The 22,440-nt window shown below is 42.0% G+C and overlaps 1 protein-coding gene across 1 annotated transcript in view; it reads left to right on the top strand.

Moving 5' to 3' along the window:
* LOC124613962 (laminin subunit gamma-1) overlaps positions 1-22,440 on the top strand; it is a 1,180,138-nt gene that overhangs the window by 592,608 nt on the left and 565,090 nt on the right. Inside the window, exon 3 of the mRNA XM_047142745.1 lies at positions 4,799-4,916. Coding sequence (XP_046998701.1) covers positions 4,799-4,916 — 118 coding nt within the window. The remainder of the gene's footprint in view (positions 1-4,798; positions 4,917-22,440) is intronic.

Below are 22,440 nucleotides of genomic sequence, written 5' to 3'. Positions count from 1 at the left end.
TATGACCTATAAAATTATCTAGGATCCTGATACTAATATGGTACCGTGGCTACAACAAATTTGGAGCTAAATCTTTAGATGTCACATACTCGTCAGTATTGACGAAGTCCGCAAGCTCAGTAACAGCTTAAGAATCGAAAGAGAATCTTTCCAGCTTAGCGAAATATCAGGAGTTGCAAAATAAATCTCTGAACTTTACACGTTTTCCGCACAAACTGTTGTGGAATAACTAAAGTGCCTAGTAACATATTGAAGTGTTAACATTGTTCAATGCATGCAGAAATCCCTTTCAATGATCTCACAAGCCAGTAAATGGTACAGTTTTATATTCTAATTACCTAAAAAGTTTAGCAAGAGATTTAAACGGTGTGCGCTTCAGATCAACTAAGGAGAACGTAGCATGCTATGGAACTTACGACGCAATTGCGCTTATTTATCGGAAATATCTCTTTTGAAAGATCGCGCGGAAGTCTTCCCTGGGTAGAGGAAGCTGTTAGGAACCTCCATGCCCTGCCCTCTAGCGGCTACATCCAGGAACGTTAGTTCCGCTAGTTGCCACCGTGGCGCTGTGTAGCGATCCCGGGTAAGGCAGGCTGTTTGAGAGGCAAGCGATTCTGACATTTTCTCGCTCTACTTACAACCAATATTATGCATAACGTTTTCACTGTACGGAACATGGCAAATAGCAGTTTTCACTGCACAATGTATTAAGATTTCCCACCATTCCATTCACTGATGGAACGTGGCAAAAAGTGACTCGTTATATGCCCCAGTGTGGGCTGCTTGTATTTTCACGGCCGCCAATGGAGCTATCTGTGGTTTGCTCTCAGTGCTCGCAGATTCCGTGCTCGCAGATTCCCCTCTAAAATAAAAACGCATCTTAAAAAGTTCAACGGATCTGCATGTCCCGAAGTGACCTGTGGTTAACATTTTGGACCATTTCCGTTACACTAACCTGGCGGAAACAAAGTCGTGACGTTCCAGTTTGCCCTGTGTACGTGTCGAACCAGTAAAACCTGCTCTGTATCCTACGCACTTGAGCAATACTGTAGTACAGAGGTACAAGTGTTTTATGTTTCCAGTATCCTAGTAATGAATCGAAAACTGCCATTTACTCACCGCACACGTGTTAATGACACAATTACTTCAGCTGAGACTCATTAACTGTGTAATCAAAATATCTATTTTTATGTTCATTGATTGCTTAACTTCATATATTTTCTCATTAACAGTTCATCGCCAGTGTTCGCAAGGATTTGTCGATATGATATTAGATATTACAAAAATACTTACTGAATGAAAATTTTTCTTCGTAAGTTAAACGCGTCAGTTTGTGAAACATATCAGAACGCAAAAAATCTTTGTCCGATATTATTAGCATATGGTGTGAACAATAGAGAACTGCACACTTGTCTCAGTGGTACATTCGAATCTACTTCTGTCTGTGGATAACATCCCGTCCGCGATAACATGCTGCGTTCTACTTGCTACAAGTCGTCAAGTCATTCGCCGACAGGGTAGAAATCGCTTCCGGACATGCTTTCTTTAACAGAGGTCTGTGTGGTTAGGGAACGAAAATACTGAACCACCCTTCGGTACTTCTATCCATATCCACGCAAAGACTCTGTAAACCAGTGTGAAGTGCATGATAGGAGGTGTTTAGTGGTAAGCGTGCGTGGTGTCACATCCTAGAGTTCCTGCCCCTGCCGGTCGCGTGTGAAATGCGGGAAGAGTGACTGCTTAAAAGCTGTACGAGCTGTGATTACTCTAGCCTTGTCTTCACGGTGTCTGCAGGAGCAATACATAAGGAGCTGAAAGATATCTCTACATACTTCACTTAATACAGGCTCTTGAAAAATTATAAGCAGGATTTCGCGGAATAATTAGCGCCTTCTTCAAGAGTCAGGCATTTCAGATTTTTCAACATTTCCTGCAACGCTCAGTTCCCTATTTACAGCTTTTAGGATATCACATACAGAGCGCGAACTGATTTATGAACGATTGGTGCTTTCTAAACAGATTTGTGTGCCAAGGATTTACGAAGGGGAAAATAAGCTGAAGACGTGAATTGCAGTTTGTGTGTGTGGGGGGGGGGGGGGGGGGGGTTACTGGACTAGGGTATTCCATGCAGTGGTGGGAATTGTACTGCTGCGGTGGTGTAATGACTAGCACACCTGCCTAATATACTCCTGCCTCGTAAGCAAGGAGACCCGGATTAAAATCCCACCCATGGCACAAATTTTAATTTATTTCTTCAGCTTTTAACAGGGATAAATGCGGCGTTCCATTTGAGGAAGTAGTTGTTTTCATTCAGTGCATGTAGTTATGTTTCTAAAAGCATTAAAAAATGGAATACACTCCGTATTTTCATCATACGTAAATTGAAATACATTGCCTGTAAGGTAAGTAAAGAAGCAAATTTTATCTATTACTTTCGTGCTGCACTTATTAATTCTGTTGCTTGTTGTATAAAAAGAGTTGTAATATACTTGATGTCTTTGAGGAAGTTACATCGTTCAAGTAGTTTCATTCATCATCATTTCCTTTGAACCTTTGTCCCACTTCATCGCGGGGTCGGCCTTGTTACTAAGGATTTGGCAATGTCAGTGGCAGAGGGTGGCCGGAGGGCCTTCCTGCCGCCACCCTGAACCTCCTTCGACGGAATTAGTGTACCCCAGCTGTCTGTGTCTAGCAGAACGTTAAAACACTGCAAACGTTCTCAAATGTCTGCGAGTCGTGTAACTGAGGCGGAACGTGGGGACCAGCCCAGTATTAACCTAGAGGGATGTGGAAAACCGCCTAAAAACACATCCAGGCTGGCTGACATACCGGCCCTCGTCATTAGTCCGCAAGGCGGATTCGATCCGGGACCGGAGCGCCTAGCCGAGTCCAAGAAGCAGCGCATTAGTGCTCTCGTCTACCCCAGCAGGTGTTGAAGTAGTTTCATTACTTCGATCAGCTTACAGTTAACAGTATTTATTTTTAAGAAATACGAAGTACTGAAAAATATAATCAAAAAACAAAGCCTAAAAATCGATGTTGATAATACAAAATTAATTACTCTTTGAATAAAATGATCCCTACAGACCGAGGCGCCGTCATCAGCTAGATGGTTAATGTGTGTCCTGCAAAATACTTCAGTTCTGCTCACACGACACGCCAGCAGCGGCAGTGACTACAGGCATTGACGGTACTATACAGACCGTAAACGATAATTGCTTACAACGTACCATAGTGATGTAGAGCACGTCGAGACGAATGATTTTATACGGGACACTCGCAGTCTATCAAGTCGGGAACGTACCGCAAACTGGCATTTAAAAAAAAAAAAAAAAAGAAAAGAAAGAGAGAAGAAAAAAACAACAAAGCTATAGTGCATGAGCATCACGCGAGATTTTCGTATTCTCTCGCTCTCTGCGCTCAAACTACTAGCCCCAAGGAAAAATTTAATGTTGTTTCATTTTGTACTGGGATAAACTTGGGCTGAGGGACACGGTTTTCAGTTCTTTGCAAGAAAAAGTTTCAAGAATGACCTACCTTCTGGCATGCCAACCCTCGCCCCACCGTGGTCGGGATTCTTAGTATGTTGTTCCTCGCACTTCCTCCTACGGCCTATTATTACACCAATTAGTTCCCATATTCGAGCATTTTTGGTGTTAGTTGACCGGCCTATTACTACGTCACCGGCCTCGTCGTAAACTTAGAAATTGTAAAACTGAAGTTTGTGCAAAATTTTACTTATTAATTTTTCTGAATTCTAACAGCATAAAATTAACAATTGTCTTTTTCCTGCCCTCCTTACTGCGAAACTACTGTGCTTATAAGGATGAAGTTTACAGCGAATTCTCGACGTAATTAGTACTTTGCATAAAGCCTGCGAAAGTCGACTTTCTCTCATTACCCTCACTGACCGGTGGCGTAACATCCAACTCAATGAAGACGAAAAAAGGTCGAATGTAGAAAATAATTCATCTAGTCGCACGTTTTTGTAGAATGGAAGGAGTTCCTGCCAACAACACTTTAAAAATCCTGACCGATAACTGGTGGATGTGGGGCCTTTGAAGGTCACTTTCGTATATTTTCTTGAATAATCCGAAAACCGCAGCTTCTAGCGAAAACGCATCCCAGTACACAATTAAACTACATTAAATTACTCCAAAACTGAGTTATTCATTTTCTTTCTGGGACCAATAATTTGCTCGTAGAGAACGAGAGAATATGAAACAGCACCACGATGCGCTTGGTTTTCTTACGCCAATTTGAGATATTTTCTCCACCTGATAGACCACAAGTTTCCAGGTGCCCGTCTCTACGCCACTGCGGCACGTAGTAAACAATTATTTATAACACCCTGTATACTACATCTACCGCCACCCGCACATTCAACGAAACCGATGGAATTCGATGGTTTTTAAAGCAAACTAACATTCTGAGTACCACATACGCTACTTGTCTTAGAGCCGGCCACTGTGACCGAGTGGTTCTAGGCGCTTCAATCCGGAACCACGCGGCTGCTACGGTCGCAGGTTCGAATCCTGCCTCGGGCATGGATGTGCGTGATGTGCTTAGGTTAGTTAGGTTTAAGTAGTTCTAAGTTCTATGGGACTGATGACCTCAGATGTTAAGTCCCATAGTGCTTAGAACCATTTGAACTTGTCTTAGAGATTGAGTAATTTTAACGTCACAGTTGGACAGGGAGCACTCGTTTGCGTAACAGTTGTCCTTTATATTTGTCTACAGTGTACATTATTCCTGAACAATTTTCATACTACAGCGTATGTTTTCTGTGTTGTTGCAGGGAAGGCGTTCGATATCACGTACATACGACTTTGGTTCTACTCTCCTCGACCTGAGAGCTTCGCCATCTACAAGAGGACTACCCAGAGCAGTCCCTGGGTGCCATATCAATTCTACAGGTACTGTACGCTATACAATCTGACCGTTAAATAAGGAGATATGCGAGTGCAGGCTTTCTCGGTGAATTTCATATACGAAGTCTTACCGGGTTGTCAGCCGAGTAGCATCGTCGTCTGGTAGCAACGTTTCGATGGAATGCGTTTCCACATCTTCGCCTGAAGATGATGGAGTCTCATTCCATCGAAACGTTGCTACGAGACGACGATGCTACTCGGCTGACAACCCGTGAAGAATTCATATATAAATATGGAGATGCTTCACGTATAGGAATAAAGATACATTACACAGAACTGGTTTATGATAGATGCTTTATAAACGACCTTTAAAGAATCAACCTGAGCCACAACATTCCCTACATAGAGGATGCTCCGAAAAGCTAGTAAGGATGTTAGCCCATCACGCCATTGCGCGCGAATTCACGCTGCCCGCCAGAGACGGTGTCGCCAAATGCGCTCTTCGTTTCGTTTTCCTAAAGCCTAACAAGATAGCGATACGGAAGTTGGACACGGGACGATAGTAAGGATCGAAACATGGGAAAAGGCTGAGCAGTCTCGTGCGCAGTCGTCTATGCTATGAGAACAACTAATTGTCTCTGGTGGGCCGCTCGAATTGGCGCACACAAGTGCCTGATTGGCTAACTTCAGTGCTAATTAACTCGGAAACGGCGCAACGTATTGAATTTTTTTTAAGAATTGTTGTTCAGCACAACCTACCCTGCAACAATCCTACAAATTCTTCAGATTGTTTCTGACAACCTGTATAGGTTGTTTACCATCTATACTTAGTGCGAGGTACCATAAAACGCAAGTAAAAGGTCAGTCACAGACGAAAGGTTGTTTTCCAGAAATTATTTTTCCAGACTTATACAGGATGCATTTTTTTTAAAAAAAATGTCTCATAATCTTACAGAAGGTAGTAGGTCAAAACTAGAAGAAAGTTTCCTAAAATGATATGTCCAGAAACCAACATCTGTTGAGATATTGGCCGTTGAAGATCCGTAATTCACAGCCTGCACTTAATTTACAGATGAGGCAGGATTCACAAGGGATAGCATAATAAATTACCGGATTATGCACGTGTGGGCAGATGCAAGCTCTCCAGCAGCCATGGAAGTGAAGCACCAGGATCGCTTCAGCGTCAGTGTTTGTGCACGAATTGTCAGTGACAGATTGATAGGGCGGCACATCTTACCAAACAGACTAACAGATGTTACCTTTCATAGATTCCTGCGCTATTGGAAAACGTTAGCGTGTGGTCTACGCACAGCGGGGCATCATTCCATTTCCTGCGGATCGTCGAACACTAGTACCTCAGCGCAACGTTTCGTGGGCGATTGATGTGTCGAGGAGCTCCGGTACCATGGTCTCCCCATTCAGCGGACCTGAATCTGTTCGATTTCTGGCTACAGGAACATGTAAAGACACTGATGTTTGCCCAATCCAAGGACAATGTGCACACGTTACAAGAGCGTGTGACCAATGCAAGTGACATAATCGAAGTGGAGTTAGGTGTATTTCAAAGAGTGTGTGATTCACTGCAAAGAAGGGCCGAAGGATGTGTCAGGATGCGTGTTAACCACATGCAGCACTTTTACGTAAGAGATAAACTGGCCTATAGCCCAGATGGTATTGGTTTACGGACATATAAATACAGGAACTTTTCTTTTGGTTTTGACCAGTATTTCCTCCTGTAGGAATATGTGACACATTACTTACATAACATTTGAATAAACAATTTTCATAAAAGGAAAATATTATCTATGAGCCTCGGTAGGTACCTCCATCTCTCTCATCTTATGAAACTTTTCTTCTTTATACTCGTTCTCTCTCTGTGTCGCGCGGTTAGAGGCGCCATGTCACGGATTGCGCGGCCCCTCCCGCCGGAGGTTTGAGTCCTTCCTCAGGCGTGTGTGTGTTGTTCTTAGAATATGTTAGTTCAAGTAGTGTGTAAGTCTAAGGACTGATGACCTCAGCAGTTTGGTCCCTTAATAATTCACACACATTTGAACATTTCTCTCTCTCTCTCTTTCTCTCTCTCTCTCTCTCTCTCTCTCTCTCTCTCTCTCTCTCTCTCTCTCTCTCTGTGTGTGTGTATGTGTGTGTGTGTGTGTGTGTGTGTGGTGTAGTGTACTGTAGAGTTCAAGTGCATCAAACAAATTACTGAAAAAAATGCCATTACTTAAGCCCATTATTGTGCAGTCGAGTGAACAGTGGTGTGTTGCCTGAGGTCACAGTGGACATTTCCCAACATCTCAAAAATGTACCATAATAAAACCAATAAAAATTACACGTCAAATGAACTACTGAATCTTGTCTGAATAAGTTATCCAAATTTACTTTCATTTAAGTTCACGGCTGATTTACGTAGCTAGCTTGCGAAACAAAACTCTGAATACGAAAACGTTTCACACAAGGGTGTATCACACTGTCCACTGAAATGTGCTCTGTGTAGCAAGAAAATAACTTTTAAGCTGAATATAAACTATCTGACCTAATCACTGATTAACTGTGTAATGACATTGTTCCGTATGTACAGAGTAACTGTGTAACTACGGCCCTGAACTATTCTTACACTTACCTCGGTATAGTATAAGTTCTCTCGAAAGTGGAGCATAGGAGGCAGGTCCGCAACAAAGCTCAATTAAAATGGTAAACTACAAATGACATTCAAAAGAGTGTGTGTCGTCACGTGCAATGCACGCACGAGCAACATTGTATTTCTTGCGTGAGAATAATTTTGGGTACTAATGTCCTAATAATGCTTGTTTCTAAAACAGATTTGTAGCAAAGAATTACTTTATAACTTCACTTTCAAGATCGAGAACAATATTGGCTTATACAAAAATGACTGGTTTTAAAAACAATTTACTTTGCCTAAGATTAACGTACCCAAATATTATCGCTCTTTTTTCGCAAAATCTATATACAGTGGAGGACAACTAACCTCTCTAGCTGTGAGTAGCCCGTAAGAGCCGGCCAAAATGGTCGAGCGGTTATAGGCGCTTCAGTCTGGAACCGCGCGACCGCTACGGTCGCAGGTTCGAATCCTGCCTCGGGCAAGGATGTGTGTGATGTTCTCAGGTTAGCTAGGTTTAAGTGGTTCTAAGTTCTAGGGGACTGATGACCTCAGCTGTTAAGTCCCATAGTGCTCAGAGCCATTGGAACCATTTCAAGTCCGTAAGATAAATACATCAACCAAATTTCGGTCCGACAAATAATTTTATACCAGAATGCTAACTACGCACAGGTGTGCAAAGCTGCAGATTGACCTTGCATCACAATTCTTTACAAAACTCTTTTCAAAATCCATAACTATTCTTAACATCATTTTATTCAATCATTTCCAGCAGATCTGTATTCAATACGTAGTAGCTTAATTCCGGATAAAAGTTTCCTGACCATTCAGTTCCACATCTGCTTTCCAACACACATAGACTAATAACAATTTCTCTCTCTCTCTCTCTCTCTCTCCACATCTGCTTTCCAACACACATCGACTAATAAAAATTTCTCTCTCCTCTCTCTCTTTCTCTCTCTCTCTCTCTCTCTCTCTCTCTCTCTCTCTCTCTCTCTCTCTTAGCGCCCTCAGGCAGCGACGGCGTAACAACACAAGTAGAAATCGTGGATCAACAAGGCTTGCTCTCAGACATATCCATATCGGTAGAGGCAGTAGATTCGTTGTACGGCTTTTCTCGAATATCGGTTCTGTACGTACAGGGTGAAGCATTTAAAACGGTTTTTGAAAACATTTGGAAAACTACAAACAGAACTAAAATTAAAAAGGTGCAACCGCAACGGAGGGGCATATGTTGAGAGGCCAGACAAACGTGTGGTTCCTGAAGAGGGGCAGCAGCCTTTTCAGTAGTTGCAGGGGCAACAGTCTGGATGATTGACTATCTGGCCTTCTAACATTAACCAAAACGCCCTTGTTGCGCTGGTACTCCGAACGGCTGAAAGCAAGGGGAAACTGCAACCGTAATTTTTCCCGAGGTTCAAGCCCTCCCTCGGGCATGGATGTATGTATTGTCCTTAGCGTAAGTTAGTTTAAGTTAGATTAAGTAGTGTGTAAGCGCAGGGACCGATGACCTCAGCAGTTTCGTCCCATAAGACCTTACCACAAATTTCCAAAAACATTTGCTGCCCCCCCCCCCCCCCCCCCCAGCGGACGGGAGAGGCGCAACTTTGAAATCTTAAGTAGGAACCCCAATTTTTTGCTGCGGATTTGAATTAACTGAGAAAAAGTACGTAACTTTTCTACTGAATTGTTACCTGACACTGTCGGTAGGAGAGCGATCTCTTATTATGAAAAATACAAAGGTGGATGACTAGTTTCGGCAAAGTTTAAATGCCATCTTCAAATCCTTAGTATATATCAATTTTTTAATTCCACTGTACGTAGTGCACTGTAATCTTGTCTTGAATACATAGGAACTTAACTCACTGGAGCAGATGGATTGGAGTCGCGTCATATATCTAATGATAAAACAGTAGATGTGGTAAACGTTCGTAAAAGTTAGTGTTAAAATATATTTTGTATACAAAAACCAGAGCGCTGTTGCTGCTGCTTTCCGTTTCTGCGGCTCTGTGAAAGAAATTACACGAATAATGTGGACAAAGTAATGTATTATACTGCGGACAATCAAGTTTTTTGCTCTAAAAACCTGTTTCTCACTAAAAATGTTAGAATAACTGTCTAATCTCCTAGAAAAGTAATATGATGTGTATTTCATGAAATTTTATCATTTTTGAACGGTTTTACCCCAGTTTGATTTTTGTCGATTACAGTGCCACGTATCACGCAACGAAAAAAATATTAAATACGAAAGTTAAGTATTTTTTTCCTCGAAGAGACAGAATCCACTAAACAAAAAAGGAAAACAGGTTTCCTACTTAAGGTTTCAAAGTTGACGCCCCCTCCTGCCCCTTGGGACGTTGGGCAGGAGGAAAGGGACCTAATTTTGTGTCATTGGATGTCCCTTTCGAGGCGAACAACTCCTATTACAACCTTTTTTTAAAATCCGATCTGTAGTTTTCCAGTTACAGTTTTAAACGCCTCACCCTGTGAACTCAATAACGTTCGCGAGAACAGCACCGTCTTTCTTCCACGGACATTATTTAATTTCTCTGAGCGTTTTCCTTAAAAATTCGTATAGTCTTGACTGATCTGCAGCGATTCCAGCAGCATGTCTGTTGAACGCATTTGATGTCTGCCGCCATGCCTGCTTGATAAGGAGTCTCCGGCAGTTCTGTAAGATTAACGGAACTTACATCCTGTATGAGATTTCTTCTACAGACTGGCTTCACAGAGTTGCTACTGTGGTCGTACACGGATTCTATCTAATTCTTTGTTGTGAACACTATGTTGCGTTCATCTACGTCTAAGGGGGTAGCCCTCTTTGAATGCGTGAAAAGTAGATGATTTTCGTGATTCTTTCAAGTAAAATAGAAAGTAATGCTAAATCTGATGATATAGATTTATTCCTGTGTGCTGGACCGAGACTCGAACTCGGGACCTTTGCCTTCCGCGGGCAAGAGCTCCACCATATGAGTTAAGAAATCATTTTTGTGTCCACATCGGACGCTCCCTGTAACAGTTTCACCGGTTGGAGGACCCCTTGCTCCGTAACACTGGTCATCGGTGGGAATTTCCGGAGCCTTCCTATTGGACCTGTAACAAAATTATTTTGTATGAGTCATTTTAAATATATTTACTGTCAGCGTACATAGAATAACTGAAAAATATTAAGTTCTGAGAAAATGTTGACGTATTGATACAAATGTCGTTTTCTGCGCCCGCAAAATCGAGACAAAATTGCCCCGAAAATATACTTTTGAAGATGTGGCAAAACGGCTAGGTATGCTGACAGATAACTCAATTTAGAATGCCGGCCTCAAATTCCGGTCAAAAACGTTTTCCGCCAGTTTGAAAAATACGGTTTCGAGAAAAACGTGTTTTAAGTTTTGGGTTATATATTTTGCAGTTAAGTTAAACAAACCTCTGATCAGCGATCATAGGACCCAAAGGAGGTCCTTCTCCATCTTCTTCGTGGACATGAGGGCCATGCGGGTCTCTTCAGCAGCTTCTGTCATCCGCTGCTCTGCCCGCTCGACACACTTTTCGTCCTTTTATGTGCAGAAGTTGTAACAGGCTGATCCGATCTCAAGTTCGAGCTCGTTCGTAAGTTACTTAATTCCTGTTAGGCCGTAGCTAAAATTACATGTCGACTATCTTTTTCGGAGACTTTTCTTGACAAATCGCCCTGTAACTCGAAACGGAGTTTCTGGCGAACTTTACATAAACACTACGATTATTTAGACATCCAAGGGAATATTTTAAGCTAAAAATTGGTTTTTTGAAATTTTCAAACAGGACTACCCACTTAAAGTGCTGTCATCCAGCACGTCAAACGGAAGTACTGTCTTAAGTTGCTCTGTATTTCCTTAGGATCGTATTTTGTGTTGTTGTCAGTCTTCTGACTGGTTTGATGCGGTCCACTACGACGAACTTTCCTGTGGTAGTCACATAATCTCAGAATGCAACTTCCACTATTATTTGCTATAAATATTCTAATTCCTGACTTCCTCTACGATTTTACCCTTTTAGTACCATGGTAGTTATTCCTTGTACGCCCCCGGTAGCTGAGTGGTGCCGGCACGTTAGCTCAGCGTGTTCGGTCAGAGGGTTAGCTGCCCTCTGTAATAAAAAAACTGATTTCACCGATCAACAAGGAACCGAAACGGGTGTCTTACGACGTCCGCCCCGAGCAGATACAACGAACGAAAGAGAACGAAATGAGATTTTTTAAAAAAAGTGGTCAGCGTGACAGACTGTCAATCCTAAGGGCCCGGGTTCGATTCCCGGCTGGGTCGGAGATTTTCTCCGCTCAGGAACTGGGTGTTGTGTTGTCCTAATCATCATCATTTCATCCCCATCGACGCGCAAGTCACCGAAGTGGCGTCAAATCGAAAGACTTGCACCAGGCAAACGGTCTGCCTGACGGGAGGCCCTAGTCACACTTTTTTTTTTTTTTTTTTTTTTTGTTATTCATTGATGTCTTAACACTTGTTCTGCTATTCTCTCCCGTCTCAAGCCAGTGTGTTCCACTTGTTCCTCACCACGTTGATTTTGCATAGACCGTTATTTCTTATCTTTTCAGCCCACTTAATTTCCAACATCGTTCTGTATCTTAGATTCTCTCCTTTTCTGCATTTTCCACAAAGCATGGTTCACTTCCCTTAAATCTTGTGCTCCAGTCGTACATTCTCAAAACTTATTCATCGAATTAAGGCCTATATTTGATACTAGTACACGTTTTTAGGCCAGGAATGCGCTCTTTGCCTGTGCTAGTCTGCTTTTGTTGGTTCCTCATGCGTTATAGTGCTTCCAAGGTAGAACAACTTATTCTCCTCGTTTACTTTGTGATCTACATTCCTGATGTTACCTTTATCGCTAGTATCAATTATGCTACTCCTCATTACGTTCGTCTTTCTTTTGTCTACTTCCAATTCGTATTCTGTGCTCAGTAGACAAATCAAACGGTTCAACAGATCCCACAATTCTGCCTTACTTTCACTGAGAATAGATTGACATCCGCGAATCATATTATTGATATCTTCTCAAGCTGAGTTTAATCCCATTTCTCAACCTTTCCTTTATATCTTTCGTTGCTTCTTCGATGTACAGCTTGAACAGGAGTCCCTTAACGTTTCCAGTTCACTATCATATCGCAAACAGTGGGCCTAGGAGTGTTTAGGAGTGTGGAAATCTCTCGTACAGACGTGTGATACAAGTGACACCCAATCACCTGATCACGTTCGAAGTCCGTGAATTCCGCGGTGCGTCCCATTCTGCTCTCTCACGATGTCTGATGACTAATGAGGTCGCTGATATGGAGTACCTGGCAGTAGGTAGCAGCACAATGCACCTAATATGAAAAACGTATATGTTTGGTGGTGTCCGGATACTTTTGATTACACAGTGTATCTTTCAGAACGACAGTGCAACGTGTCACACAGCTCACAGTGTAGGTGCGTGGTTCGAAGAGCATCAAGATGAGTTTGCCGGCCTCTCACAGTCACCAAACTCCGCGGATTTAAACCCATCTCGATCAACCTGTTCGGGCCATGGATCCTCAAACGAGAAATCTAGCGCAGTTGGAGCTGGCTGTGGTACTGGGTCCTATGGCTCTGTTTTTTAATTTTTAATTTTTTATTTTTTTAAATATATTTCCTGTCTTGTGTGTGAACTTGTTGTGGTAGGTCATTGTATGCCAATTTCCTTTGCTGCTAATATGTGTTGATGTGATTTGGTTTCATTGTTTCACCATTTATGTTTTTCTTTTTCCTTTAAGTATATCTACATGGATGATCAGGAGGAAACTGCAGAAAAACTGTCACAAAATTTCCTTTTCGGTGTAATGAATGGAAGCTCCCTCTCTTAATACTGATAACTATATAATTATGCCTTTAACAAGGAGAATGAATGTAAAAGTATCCGGTGACGAGATTGGTGTCTAACATCTGGAGCATGTCATACTGAATAACTTAGCCAGTTAAGTAAGATTAGAGGCTAATACGGCCTAATATCGCATATCGCATCTGACGTTGATAATTACCTCCGTTTGGCGAGCAAGAGAATCCACCAGTTTCTTCCGGTATGCCACAGCCATTTGTAGCTGCTCATTGGTGATCAGATCTCGCATGTCACCAAACTGCGGAGATGTTGACTGCTTCGTTTCATCAGCTGTTTCACATTGTGGAAAACATTTTCAGTGGAGTAACAAGTGGACCACACGGAAATCGGATTTTTGCATTTTCTAAAATGTTTATGGTACGTGAATTTCGGAACTCAAATGTCAAACACCAAAAGCAGTTCGGTGTAATTCTGACAAATTCTCGACAAAATCGACTGGTATTGCATGCGTGCAGCACTGCGATCACGGTTCTCGTCCTCTTGGAAGGCGGGAGTGGTCATCACGAACTCATCATGAATATTGCCACCGAGAATGTTTAAATAAGGACTCTGGTTCGTTTTAACAGTAACCCGAATGAAGGGCAAAAGTCATAGCACGAAAAACACTACCAAAATATCACAGAACCACTGCCGGCCTGAACGGTTCTCTCCACTGATGAGGAGACCGCCAATTCGACCTCATACTTTAAGGAGGGATAGCTAAGCACACTTGCAAGATATCGGACCCCTAAATCGGTCCGAAAATTTGGATCATAATTCCAATTTACGTATTTATGACCTTCTAAAAGTACATATTTTAAACTTTTGACTGCACTGTGTGTTTGTCTCTCGTTCTGCTCCAGTACAACCGCCTAATAAACGGGTGCGAAGTACTATGTATAGCGGAGTCAGTAAGATGTTTGTGCACCACTGTTTTGACACTGGTAACACGCTTTGTTCATTGTGCACTGTTTCTAACCTGTACTGTACTTCGCGCTCCGGCATCAGGGGGTTGCAATGGAGCAAAGCGAGCGACAGACAACCGCTGCGCCCGAAAGATTAAAATCTACCCTTGCAAAAGATCGTAACTGAGAACTGTAAGAGTTATGATCCAAATTTTCGCACGGTATCGATCGCTGGGGCTGGTGCGTGATTTTTGCAAGCGTGATTTTTTTTTTTTTTAATATAAGGTCGCGTTCGGGATGTATACATCTCATTGCGGGTTAAACGCCTCATTCTGCCGTCGGAGCACTCAACGAATTGCGTCATTTGAAAAATGGCAAAAAATCGTGGCCCCATGGACCACACTGCACGCCTTCAGTCAGCTACTATACAGTTTCTGTGTCGTTTGGCCCACTAAAGACGTGCTGCCTTATGTGCACCTGTCAGAAGTGGCATTTTGCGAGGTATCCGACTCAAATATCCGCTTGAAAAGCTTGTTGATATGAACCTGTTATCGGTGACGGAAGCAATCCCTGTCTTGGAAGGAAAATCAGCATTGGCCGTATTTTGTTGTTTTATTGTCAGCAAAATCAATTTTCGGTCACTTAGTGACCATCCTCAGTGCTGTAATATACAATTAAAATTGGTAGCCACTGGTATCAAGCAATAACCACAAGTTGGCTCTAAGCTTGTGGTTATAGCTTGATACCAGTGCCTGCCAATTTTAATTGTATATTACAGCACTGACGATGGTCACTAAGTGACCGTAAATCGATTTTGCTGACAATAAAACAACAAAATACCGCCAACGCTGATTTTCCTTCCAATTCTATCCACTATTCGGCCGTGGTGCACACAACACGCCATGGAGTCGCCAATCAATCCCTGTCTTGTTTGACATCGATTGTCTCTGAGAAGGGTTGACACTCGTCTCCCGTCGCTGCCAGCTAAGATATTTTTGTCGATCACTGTTTTCACATTAAATTACATGACTGCAAGTAGTATAACACTTATAGACACTTTGAACATTGCGTGTTGATACACCAACAAACGGTAACTTCACTCGTTGTGTGGTCTTGAGCACATCGAAATACGATAGCTCCTTTCTCCCTGCATTGTCTATAATACAACGGAATACCAGCTTTGCAAGAGTGTCACGACTTTTGTCGCTCTCAACGACATTGCATGGCTAGCAATGAATCTCTGAGAAAATATGTTTTTTTCAATGGGATTTAATTTCAAAATATGCCAGAATAAACGATTCACCTCATGTGAATGAGAGGACGTAGTTGGAACACTTCATTACATTTTTAAGAGATTATAAAGCATCTCACCAAAAGCGGGCGATTTATTTAGACGAAAAGTGGATTCATTTTCATTACACTGCGAATGAATGTTGGCTAGGTTACAATGTGCGACGAATATTATGAAAACTGTTATGCATACAGTTGGCTATACAAGCTTTCTTCCGGGTTCACCTCTCACATATACAAGTTCGGAAGATCACACAAAAACTGAGAGCAAATAGCTAAAAAGAAGAAAAAATAACGGACAAGTGCGAATAGGACTTGAAAGTTCCGCACAAACTTAATTAGGCACCTATATAGATAGTTCATCTATTTGTTTTGATGAGTGAGTGCGTGGGTCAGAATATGTAACATCAATGGCCGTCTCTTTGAATGCATTGGGTTCGAAGCTTAAATTTTATACACCACCTTGGTACAGAGACATTACTATGTATACTACAGCTTTATACCTCTATCCGTTCCCGAGGAAAAGGAGTCTTAACAGAGGAAAGACAGACAGACAATAAAGTGATCGTATGAACTTTTCTTTTTTACCGATTGATGTACGGAACCATAAAAATACTTGCAGACCTAGCTTATTGGAAGATTATCTCCTAGTAGTATAGTCGAGTTTGAATAAGAAGAACAATAAACAACACACACATTATGAACTAGATCTCACGAATGACTAACTTTTGGCATTAATAAGAGACCACCGAACTTTTTAATGTTTATACCCTTGACAAGGTCTTGCAAGAAAATTGGTCTTTCCCTTTCTAGTTCCGCCATGCAGTCCAGAACCAAATTCCATAAACAGGAATATTTGCAAATACTAACAGCCGTAGTCGTAATATGTCAAGTATTTCGCTACCGGAGCTGAAAAAAAGATCGACTTTTTGATGGCGTGGTATTAGATGAATGGACAAAAGCGGTACGTCATCTTAAAAAAAGAGTGTGACAACTGCTGGAGGAGAGATCCTTTGTTGAACGAGGAAATTGAAAATATAGTATCAGTATCCAAGGATTTGAACAAATAAAGTGCATTAACGTTCGCGCTTTAAAAGCAAGTGACAAATCAAGTGACACAGCTGACGAGCGCGTTGCCTGTTGGCTTTCTTTTCAGGATCTTCAGCCGATGTTTGTTTAACTATTTTTTTCGCCAAACCACAGAAGAATCGTTAAACAAACATCAGTCGAACATCCCGAGACGAAATGCAATAGGCAATGCGACAACACATGGCCGAGGAAGCCTCAACAATTTTGTACAACTGTGGAGGATAGAGATATCGCTGAAAAATGTACTTCTATGGATAATGCTGGCTAAGGTCAGATATATACACTGTACGTGCTTTCTCTTTTCTTCTGCCGGCCGGGGTGGCCGAGCGGTTCTAGGCGCTACATTCTGGAACCGCGCGACCGCTACGGTTGCAGGTTCGAATCCTGCCTCGGGCATGGATGTGTGTGATGTCCTTAGTTAGTTAGTTAGTTAGGTTTAAGTAGTTCTAAGTTGTAGGGGACTGATGACCTCAGATGTTAAGTCCCATAGTGCTCAGAGCCATTTGAACCACTTTAGCCTTTTCTTCTTCTAAACAGACAATTAAATCAATGGTGCTACGAGATGCGTAGCGTGTGACAGCGCTCCACTTGCAACGTTACTGGAATGTTTCCCGGGTGTAAATACAATGACACTGCCACCCTGTTAATAGTAACGTGGCTTGTACTACCCGCAATGTTATTCTATACAAACTTGCTTCCCTGGGACGAGCCATTCTGCCCCGTTCAACTCTCTCCGTCTCTCCGACACTGATGTTGCGCCCTTTGATGTTAACAACTAGATTTACGTCTACATGACTACTCTGAAATCCACGGTTAAGTCCCTGGCAGAGGGTTCATCGAACCACTTTTTTTCAGATTATTCCTCTACCGTTCCACTCTCTAACTGCACTTGGGAAAAATGATCACTTAAATCTTTCCGAACGAGCTTTGATTCTTCTTATTTTATTATGATGATGCTTTCCGCTTGTGTAGGTTGGCATCTATAAAATATTTTTGCATTCAGAGTAGAAAGTTGGTGTCTGAAATTTCGTTAAAATATCTTACCTTTGAATAATGATTGCCAGCCCAACTCGTTTTTCGCATACGTGACACTTTCTCCCCTATTTCGCGATAATATAAATCGAGCTTTCCTTCTTTGGACTTTTCCGATGTCCTCAGTGAATCCTATTTTATAAGGATCCCATACAGCACAGCAGTACTCTAGCAATCGACGGACAAGCGTCTCTTTAGCAGACCTGTTGCATTTTCTACCAAGGAACGCTTTGAGTGTGAGGTCGCTGGTTTAGTCTTTCGTAAGGCTCATTTGAAAGTTTTGTGTTAATAACTATGACAGGCAAAATATTAGCTATTAATGACTGACTATGTGCATCAGAAGGGTGACAGAAAATAAGTGTCCGGGGGGGGGGGGGGGGGCAGAGACTACGGGATGTACGTATTCCACTTCACAAAATGGATATCGCTGACATTCACGAAATGTTCAAAACAAATCATCAACTTGCGTCATAAACACCGAATGAAAAATAGCGCGCCACAGTGATCACATGGGTTCGCACCATCAACATCGAAACCCAACTCCTTGGGAGTTACAAACCATGCAGGGTGTTCAGCTAGGTATCCGCTTCTAAAGAATGCATATAGAATCGTGTTGATGTAACGTGGTGGTCCGACCTGACGGAATGTGATGGCATGCAACCGAATGCGAAACAGTCTGTCGTGGAGATTGTCGTGAAACAGCCTACCCTTTAAGGCGTAGCTGCAGGTAGTACGATACAATGTTTTACAGGCATAGAAAAACAAATATTCAGAAACTGGATTTGTCGAGTGGTTCCAAGTGCAATGAAATGCAAAGTCACACATTTCTCAGGAGGGATAGTTTGCTCTAAAGGAGTATAATTTTCATACGCAGGTAAGAAATCAAGCAAAAGCAAGGTATTTTGACCAGATTTTGGTCAAAATCAGTGTTTATGCCATAGTTGTAGTTGTCTTACGCCCATTTTCCCGCCCTTGTTTCCCGTGACGTAAGTATTCCATACTGCTCTTGCAAGGTCACGCACACACGAGAAAGAGTCGTAGGGAAAAGAGCACCTCCAACTTCTCGCAGCGCAATAAATAACTTTACAGACAATTTGCCATTCGGATTAACAGTCGGCATATTTGTATACGAAAGCGTTAAGGCACTGATGTTAACTGATTTTGATATAGCTCTCTTGGTACCTCTAATTTCCTTTCATACGCACTTCCTCTTTAAATACCGATTGGTTGGAATGGAAAACAAATTTACTACTTAACGATGGAACAAGTTTGTTTTTCTCATCTATAATTTGCGGTCAGATTCCGCAGTTTGTCCTGCATTGTCAAAATGACATTATGTTTGAAATTTCATTATCTCACGCCTTTCAATTCTTTAACACTGTTTGAAGTTACGCAACCATCCATTGCTTCCCTTGAAATCACTGTAAGGTATGACGCGCGCAGTCAGATATGAATAACGTAGTAGACCACTATCAAAAACATCCTGTTAACTATATCGAGCATCCTTGAAACGCGCAAACACCAGTTTTTGTAACAAGTGCGCCTTGTCTTCCCTTGAAAGTCCATAGGTTTTCTTATGCACTACACTGTCATATTACTGCAAAATTATTCGAAATCTGTTCATAATTTTTTTACTATGCTGGGGATGATCTTTCATGTACGTAATTAAGTTCAGCACCCTTTCCTTGGACAACGATTGTTCTTTACTAAAGTTCACTGAAGACGGGATTTATGGCTCCGCGTCCAGCAAGCATGGTGAACACATGTTTCGACACCTGTCTCAATGTCACTTTCACTTTTTAAGTACGCATCGTCATCATCGTACTCCTCATGTACATTGTCCGCACACTCGAGCATATACGACACCACACATTCCACTGACTCATCTTGCAGAAACGCTAATATTTCATTTGTCACTTCTTTCTCACTCTACGAAATTCCTTGGCTTCCTTTCTGACGAAATGGCAACTGTTGTAGATACAATGCGATGTTTGCTTTGTTTATCGTTGCCATTGCTCTGCTTTTCATCAACACCACTTGCACTGTTGTGATTTACTCGTCGACTAAGCAGTTCAGCTACGCTCCGTAGCCTCAAGCTGCGCGCACCACAGGACACCCCAAGTCCCGCACCGTGAGGCTATTAGCAGCCAATATTGTGGTTGTATGGTAGACAATATGCGGGGGTGTCGAATGCCGTAAACATTTTTGACACATTAGGACCACCCACTCAAGGGGTTCCTTGTAAGAATTCGGCAAAAAAAAAAAAACCGCAGTCTTTGTGTTGCCTCCCCCACAACCTTTTGTATTTAATGGTTCCAAATGAAGTTGTTTTAATTTCTAGGTATTTAGTTGGACTGATAGCCTTTAGATTTGTGTGATTTATCGTGTAACGGAAATTTAGCGGATTCCTTGCAGTATTCGTGTAAATGACCTCACACTTTTCTTTACTTAGAGTCAATTACAACTTTTCGCACCATACAGATATCGTCTCTAAGTCATTCTGCAACAGGTTTTGACCTTCTAATGGAAATGAGCGTGTGGCATGTTGGCCGGGAGGCTCCTATTCGGGGAAGATCGGCCGCCAAGTGCAAATCTTATTTCATTCGACGCCACATAGGGCGACTTGTGCGCCGGTGATGAGGATGAAATGTTGATGAGAAAGACACAACACTCAGTCCCCAAACGGAGAAAATCTCCAACCCGGTCGGGAATCGAACCCGGCCCGCTTGCATGGGAGTCGAGCACGTTACCACCCAGCTAAGCAAGCGGACTTGACCTTCTTATGACTTTACTGATGGGTAACCACAAATCCAGTCGCACAACTGAGACGATATCCCGCAGAAATGCAATTGGATTAGAAGTATCTTGTGAAGAACGGTGTAAAAAACCTACTGAAAATACAGAAATATGGAATCAATTTGAGACACCCTGTCGATAGCATACATTACGTAGTGCAAATCAAGAACTAGTTGCGTTTCACGATATTTTCTGCATCCGCGCTTACTATGCGTCAATAGAATTTCTTCGACATGATTCATAATGTTCGAACACACTAAATGCTCCAAACTTCTACTGTAAATCGGCGTCAATGACATGGGTCTGTAATTCATCGCATGACTCCCGTTGCCTTTCTTGAGTCTTCGTGTGACCCGTGTTAATTTCCAGTCTTTAGGTACGGATCTTTCATCGAGCGTGCGGTTAAAAATGATTCCTAAGTATGGAGCTATTATATCAGCACACTCTGAAAGGAACCTAACTGGTATACAATCTGGACCATCTTGCATTTCATTTCACATTTATACTTCATTTTACGGTCCTGCTCTGAATGATTTTGGCGTAATAGTGGCCCTCTCTGCCACTCAGGAGACTGTAGCAGGGTCCGCATACAACGCTTTCACCTGCGGCCTGTATCATTTGTTGCTGGTACTCTGTTCTTAATATCGAAGAACTTGGCATGCTTAATATGTACACATTTCTTGCTATTTGTGTAATAAATCATACAAATGGTATGAGACAAGTTAGCAATTGAGTACTGCATGAAGACCAATGTGTCTGTACCAAAACATCTATGACAATATTGTATCTTACGGCCAGGATATTACTCGATTTGTTTGGTGTTTAATTAAAAAAGTCAGAATAAAAAATTATCTAGGGTTTGTAGACGAGAAGATTTTTTTTTAAAAGGAACTTCTCTTTCTTTTGAGCAGTTTCTAATTTTTCCGTCTCAGTACACTTACTACCTCTAGCTTGTTGATAAGAAACTTTATTGTCTGATGTGTCAACTTCCCCAGGTGTTTTCTAAGAATTTATCCAAAGAAGATAGACCTCATTCTGCTGACGGTGTCCGAGATCCTCTCCATCTGAGTACACAGTTCTTGGTTCGTTCGTCTTGTATACTGACCGTCACCTGTTTCTCAAGGTCATAATACCTACCACGAGACTCCTTCGTTCCACTGGTTCTAGCCTCCTGGCATCGCATTAAATTGTTCATACCAGATTTAACAGTTTTTCATAAATTGCCTCGCCTATTTGTTATTGTATCTTTTCATTTCAGCTTTCATTTCTCCATTGTACTGCAGTGGCAAATCTTCAATTCTTCCCTATTATTATTACCCGTTCTTTCCCCAAATTTACTTAAGATGCTGTAACCCTTATTTACTATTACAACACTTCCCTCAACTTCATGAAAGTATTTCGTACGATTAAAGCTCTGTCGATGGAGAAAGCTTTCCTTCCCTGTTACAAGTATCATATATGGTCTCCTTCCCCTTGACTGTCTTGTGCAGTCTTGTTCCCCACAGATCCGAGTTCTGTTAATTCTATTTTCTATGTCTTGCTTAGGTTCAATTTAACCGAAAAGGCTCTGAGCACTATGAGACTTAACTTCTGAGGTCATCAGTCCCCTAGAACTTAGAACTACTTAACTAACGTAAGGACATCACATACATCCATGCCCGAGGCAGGATTCGAACCTGCGACCGTAGCGGTCTCGCGGTTCCAGACTGTAGAGCCTATAACCGCTCGGTCACCCCGGCCGGCTCAGTTTAATCGACTGTGACTCTCCGTTCTACTACTCTGCACCACTTGTTTTAATTATCAAAAGTCATTCAAATGGCTCTGAGCACTATGGGACTTAACTTCTAAGGTCATCAGTCCCCTATAACTTAGAATTACGAAAACCTAACTAACCTGAGGACATCACACACATCCATGCCCGAGACAGGATTCAAACCTGCGACCGTAGCGGTCGCGTGGT

This window comes from Schistocerca americana, chromosome 4 (assembly GCF_021461395.2).
Source record: "Schistocerca americana isolate TAMUIC-IGC-003095 chromosome 4, iqSchAmer2.1, whole genome shotgun sequence".
NCBI classification, from domain to species: domain Eukaryota; kingdom Metazoa; phylum Arthropoda; class Insecta; order Orthoptera; family Acrididae; genus Schistocerca; species Schistocerca americana.
This window is presented reverse-complemented; position numbering and strand designations above follow the sequence as displayed.